The following is a 6,605-nucleotide window of genomic DNA, read 5'->3' on the forward strand; positions in this document are numbered from 1 at the left end:
AGGAGAGGGGATATCTGGGGTGTGGAAGAGCAATCAAGAGATCATTTGGGCAGGGACTGAGCAAACAGCCATCACCTGATCCCCCATGAAGAGCTCCAAAACCAACACATATAGAGGGGTACATGGAAAAACTGATGAACCCATGCTTTTCTGTGAGGAGGAGAAATCTGTGTCCAGCATGTCCAACAAAATCTTCACATCAGGTTGTGTTTCTCAGAAACACTTCTCAGCTGTAGAGGTTTCTCCCTCTGACATTCCCCACACCAGCTCACAGGATCAAATAATTTTTGTTGCTTAAGACTGTGGTTGCAAACACCTGGTGGGACACTGCCTGAGGGCTGGTACTGGATGGGCTCAGTATCGGTGTTTGTGTGTCTTAGATTTGCACTTTCTGGTTTTCAGAGATTTGAACTGGAATGGCAAACCAAACTCAGATTTATGGTTTTATGTGTAAAACTCATTATTCACAACAGGAAAAGTAAAGGAAACCTAAGGAACAATACATTACCAATACTGTCAGAGACACCATCAACTTCAATATCTCAAGCTGTTTAGTTTAAATGTACTTTTGAAATAGGAGAATCTGAAATTCCCCTGCCAAATTCTTTATAGGATCAAAGGAAAACACTTCTCCAGCTTCTGCAACTCTTTGAGGCGCCTTGTCCCTGCCTGCACTTCCTGGCTGCACGTACCTCAGCCCAGAACATTTGTCCCCAAAGAGATGGAGGCATCTGCATATTTGATGTATCTCTCCTTGCAGAACCCTCAGAAGGCTTAGCTTGGCAGAAATGGCAGCAGGTAAAATTTAAGGCTGAGAAGTTTAGTTGGTAAGTGAAGCAAATTTTAGACATGTTGAGAAGCAGAAGGCACTCTATTCCTACCCAGAGCAGCTGGCTGGTTTTTGTTTGTGTATTTCGAAGAAAAATAAAGGTGTGATAATTTGACACAGTTCAGAGTGTTTGGGCCTGTATTTTCACTTAATAATAAATCAAAATTAAATTGGCAATCATGGACATGGGTTGGATGAAACTGAGTTGTATGGCCAAGAGGAATCCTATCCTAATCCATTAACCAGTGCTTAACATCCATTAACAATGCAGGAGGAGGAAAGACTGGAAGATGAGGAAGGCAGATAAAATAAAGCAGAAAAGGGATGCCTAAGGAGACATTTCTTCAGAGTTTCCTCCCAGAGGGATGTTTCTGGATGCCTTATTTTTGCCAGGTTGAGGTAATCACTGGCATATAATGTAGTGATAGGGATCATCTTTTCCACTCCAACAGGAACTGATGTTCTGTCATAACTGCAGTGTGTAACCAGTCAAAACCTCATCTAATATAGTGGTAAATGGACTCTGAAAATCACCACCATCACAAAAGGTTCTATACTCTACATAAACGGAAACCTCTTTTCCTGGTGTGCTCCCCAGCTACAGGATTCCCAAGCAAAACATCCACAACTTCGTTACAGGTAGGAAAAGGAGAAGGCTTGGATACTTTGACTCCTTGGGACTACAGATCTGCCCTGAATATAATGGTGTGTTCTACAGAGATGAGAGCAACACCCAACATCACCTCCTCACGTACGCCGGCGTCAGGAGTATTTACGGAAAGCTGCCACTGCCGCCTGGCCCCGACACAATGTGCTCCAGCACTATCTGCTCCAGACATCTCACAAGTTCATATTAGAGCTGGTGCAGCCCACGGATGTGTTTGAGACTGACAGCAGCTCCCTCACCCTCCCAAGAGCCATTCCCAGCAGGGAGAGAGGAGAAGGTCTGAAAGGGCAGCATTCCAAAGGGCCACTACCAGTGCCTGCCCAGAGTGTTGAGAAATCCTGGATGGGTGGGGAAGAAGAAACCCAAATTATGGTGGCTTACCTTTGGTGGGCAGGAGACAACAAAGCTGATGCACCTGAGACAAAATATGGGAAAAATCTGCATGCTTGAAGGACTACATGGGGTTCTTTGTGTCTTCCTGCTGGTCCTACATTAATGGGTCTCAAACCTGGAACCCCATAAGTCTCAGAGTGGAAATCAAAAACATAAGAGATCACAGAATGATTTGGGTTGGAAGGGACCTTAATGATCATTTCATTCCAACCCCCCTGCCATGGGCAGGGACACCTGCCACTAGATCAGGTTGCTCCAAGCCCCATCCAGCCTGGCCCCGAACACTTTCAGGGATGGGGCAGCCACTTCTCTGGCAAGTTACCGCAGATGAACTACTGAAGTAGCCTACAGCAAAATTAACATGGAAAAAAAATACATTTACTCCTTCCTGTCGACTCGGAGGTTGTTGCTGAGCGTGATGAGAACAGTTCAGGCTGTGACCACCTCGGGTGTTTATGCCAAGCAGACCAAAGCCAGCCTACCAAGGCAACAGGCGCTGGCACTGTGGTGCCCAGCTGCAGCACAGCCCTACCTGCAAAGGCTGCAAACCAGCAGAGTTTACTCTGTCAGTTAACTGGGAGGTTAGTGGGGTTTTTTTTTTATAAAAAAAAAAAGAGAAAAAACCCAACCAAACAACAATTTGTCTCCCTAAGAAGATTAATAGGTGCATTTAAAGAAATCAGGCTGTAGGCTTAATGAGAGAGAGGCAGCAAAATCCTAAATGTGAGACCTCCTACAGTTTTTCAGTCCAGCTGTACAATCAAATAATAGTTTATGTAACTAGGATTGAAACAAAATAAATTAAAAGTAATTTCATGTTTCATCAAAAGAAAAAGTACAGTTCAGAGTCAACATAGAAAAAGATCTAGTTCAGCCCCACATTTTCCCCAGCCTTTCATAAGCTTTGTAGTATCAGCCGATTTGGGTTTTTTTCACACGAAAAAGGCAAATTACCAAGTCCCTTAAGAACTTATTATACATTTCCAATTTTCAACTATTCCTGTTTTATAATGCATAAATTCACATATCTATAAGTGAAATGTTTTCTTTAGAAGATGAAAGAAAAAAAAAAAAACATGCTGTTTTTCCTAGGCTGCAATCTGTTTTTTGGTTAAATAATAAAAAAAAAAAGGGTGGTTAGCAGCTACAACATGTCAATCTTTGCAAGTAATTCCCACGCACAACTTCATCCTTTTGCAGACATTAAATATGGCAAAATCTTTTCGTACTCCTCATGTCTAGACTGATGAAGGAAGGGCACAAGCTACCAACAGACTCTTTCTTCTACTGGAAAACTCATGGCAGACCCATTTGGGTCTCAGGTGTGTTGTTAAGAGCATCAAACCCCTCTGGATTCATTCAAGAGCTGAAGAAGACATGTCTCACATTGACTTCATCCCCACACACAACTTCAAGGACAGAGCACCCTGAGAAGCAGCATTCTGAGACCATGCCAGAAGAGGCTGCATACTCCAAGCATCTCCTAACAGAGCTAAAAATCCATAAATAAAGGCAAATTTCAAAATAAATCTTGCTATTCATGACACTGCAACCCTCAGGACTGGTTCTGCAAAGGGATGTCCACTTAAACCAGGCTCTGAGCCTCTCAGCAGCTGGAAAAGCCCACAAGCCCCCAAGGCCAGGAAAGACTCAAGAAAGGCTAGAAAGCAATCTTCCACTGGTATGCAAGGAAACAAAGAGAAAAAAGGGTTCAGGGCTGCTCTCAGCTATTGACATCTGGCATCTGCAAGCGTCCTTGCCCTGTAAGGCCTCCAGAACTCTGGAGGAGGGTCTGCCACCCTCGGACACCCCAGCTGAAATGCGGGATTTTGACATATCTGCACCAAATGACATTTTGATTCATGGTGATTTTTCTTCTGCGCCCTTCAGAGGAGCTGTCAAATCCTCATCTGAAAGCTATTCAGCCTAGGAAACTGCTTTGTCATGTCTGAGACCCTGTGGTCCCTGTCAGGTCCTGGAACTGAGTGAAGAACAGTCACACATGCCCAAAAACCCTCAAAATTCTGTAACATTTCTCAAGCAGCATGGATGAGTTTTCTATGCAGCATCTGCTTGCTCTAAGTTTAGTTATAGGTATCAAAAAATGGGAAACCCTCCAAGAGGACAGGAAATGCACTTCTCATGAGGACCTACACATGACCAGAGAAGAGGCCCAGGTGGCTCTAAGGTCCCTCTGGAGCCTTTTCTTCTCCAGAACAAACAACCCCAGCTCTCTCCATTGCCTGTCTCCGTAAGAGAAGAGTGTCTCATTAAAGATCTCAGTCATTACCTCGTTAGTGGGGGTGTGATGGGGTGTCTAATGGTGTCTATCAGGCCCAGAGGTTTCCCCCAGCCCTGTGCTTCCACCTTTCCCCAGCAGTACCTTGCACACCCCACTGCAGTCACTTGGTTCTTGGACTACTTGGGTTAGTGCCCACCTCAGGGAGCACTAACAGTCTCCACATGGAGATGTTCATCTTGTTGCTCTAGGGAGAAGGTGCAGAAGATGTAAAGGCTCTTCCTGTGCTAAGGACAGGATCTGGGAACAGACTGGGCAGGAGAGGGGTTTGTGTTGTAGCTCCTCATAGAAGATGCCTAACGCACTCTACTGCATTAAATATATGAACATTTTTCTTCTATAGACAATGACCTAGAAACACAACTAATCATTTTTGAAAAAAGAGAATGCACCAAACTATTTAATCACATCTTCAGGGGGGAATGAAGCCAGTAAAAACAGCTAATCTGCTGCTCATCACAGAAACTATAGTTCTGGACTGAGGGGGACTTTGTATATTCAGAGGCAAGGGTTTTATTTAAACCTTCTGTGATTATATATCCCATTATGCCATCTGGTAAACTGCTTCTACACTTATTTATGCTCACTATTGACATACATTTCATTACCATTTGGCTAGCATGGACCTCTGAACTGCAGAGATGTGCCTTTGCTAGCCATCGTAACCATCTTTACCACCCAGTGCCAGCAGCTAGGCTGGAGGATGTATTCCCTCTCCATCTCCAGCCAAACCATAGCACTTAAACAAACAAGGAGAGAAAACAAAATAAAAATTATATTCAGAGATGCTTTTCTTGACTTGTCTCAGAGGAGCTCAACATGGGTAGGGAGCAGCTGTCTCCTGCCCTCCCAACTCACCATCCCCAGTCTGTTAATGGGGCTGGGGTCTCTCTTCAATATCAAACACAAACTAGGAAAGCTGCAGAGACCAAGGGTGAGCGAGACACCACCATCAGTGTAGTTAAGTCATCTTTGGTAATAAACACAAGCAGAGCACCTCATGAACATCCCTTCCAGCCACGCCATAAAACACCAATAGGGTCCAGCTGCTCTTGCAGGCTCCTAAACAGCATGTTGGAGGTGCTGGGTGCTCTCAGCGAGGAGCCAGCTCACCACATTCATAAAAACTTCCCAGCATCAGTGACATGAAAAGCGGTACGACGTGCTCAGAGATGACTGACAGGCTGCACAGCAGCACCTTGGGGTCACGCCAGAGCTTAGCACCTCCAGGCACGAAAAAATACAAAAAAACTCGTTCGTAGGAATAGTCGTGCTCATAGACTGATACAAAAATAACAAATCTGTCATTCAAACAGACATTTGAAAACACAGTGATGGCTCAACAGTGACGATCAAATTCAAGAAGAGTAACAGTTTACGATGTGTGGGACTGGGATGACCATCAGCACTTGCTGTCGCTCCCTGGCCAAAATAAAACCCAAGGAACAACCCAGAGCAGCGGCGCTCAACAGCAAAGCTGACATGATAATCTTATTGTCACATTTAGTGAAAAAACAGAACGCCTTTGCCATGAAACCGTTTCACCCTACTGAGATACTTGCTCTTGGGGAAGCACTCTTAGCACCCTGACTGCCTGTCCCATCCTTCCCAAGGGGCACCTCACGCGCTAGGAAATTAACCTGATATTGGAAAAGGATTGCTGGAAAAACACCCTGGGCCAGCCACGGTGCCAGCCCCAGCCGGGGAGTCGGTGAACACGGCTGTGCAGAGAGGCTGTGTGGCAGGCAGGCTGTGGTGTTCTGCCAGTCCAGATGCACATCAAGTATTCCCCAAACTCATATAAACTGCAGGAATATGCCACAGCACTGACTATCTGTTTGCACTGAATTGGAAACATGATGGGAAACATCAAATATGTGCTCGAGTCACACAGCAGAGAAAAGAAACAGCTTTATTCCAGCGTGCTGGAGAAGCAGAAGTGGAGAGGCAGAGGAAGCCAGCTCAACCTCAGCAACAATGTGGAGGGACACAAGCCCCAATGGATGTGGTCACTTGAGCTGCGGCTCCATTCCTGAGCATCAGCAGAAGGATCAGGATGGTCTGGGTTGGAAAAGACCCTAAAGATCACCTAGTTCCAATCCCCATGGGCAGGAACACCTTCCACTAGAAGGCTGACCTTCAGCACTCAGCTTTCCAGTGCAAAGGAAGCAGCCCTGCTGTAGCTTCAAATTGTACCAGAAGATGCCAAGGATTCCTCCACCTTTTCAACCAGCACAAGCCAACACAGCAAAGGACATAAATCCTTGCAAATTCTTCTACATCCTTTCTGAGCAGAAGTGGACACTGCAGGGACATCCCCAGGAGCCACTCACCCAGCAAAAGCAAGGGGTAAAGATCCATGCCCACAGCAAACCATCCAGGCTAATTCCAGCAGTGAGAAACCCCGACCTGTGAGG

General features: G+C 45.4%; 1 protein-coding gene across 2 annotated transcripts in view; it reads right to left on the reverse strand.

Annotated features, from left to right (window-relative positions):
• BSN (bassoon presynaptic cytomatrix protein) overlaps nucleotides 1–6,605 on the reverse strand; it is an 83,966-nt gene extending 77,361 nt beyond the window's left edge. For both annotated transcript variants that reach the window (XM_015641292.2, XM_015641291.2), the window contains exon 1: nucleotides 6,522–6,605. In XM_015641292.2, coding sequence (XP_015496778.1) covers nucleotides 6,522–6,565 — 44 coding nt within the window. In that variant the 5' untranslated portion in view covers nucleotides 6,566–6,605. The remainder of the gene's footprint in view (nucleotides 1–6,521) is intronic.

The sequence above is a fragment of the Parus major genome, chromosome 12 (assembly GCF_001522545.3).
Source record: "Parus major isolate Abel chromosome 12, Parus_major1.1, whole genome shotgun sequence".
NCBI lineage: Eukaryota > Metazoa > Chordata > Aves > Passeriformes > Paridae > Parus > Parus major.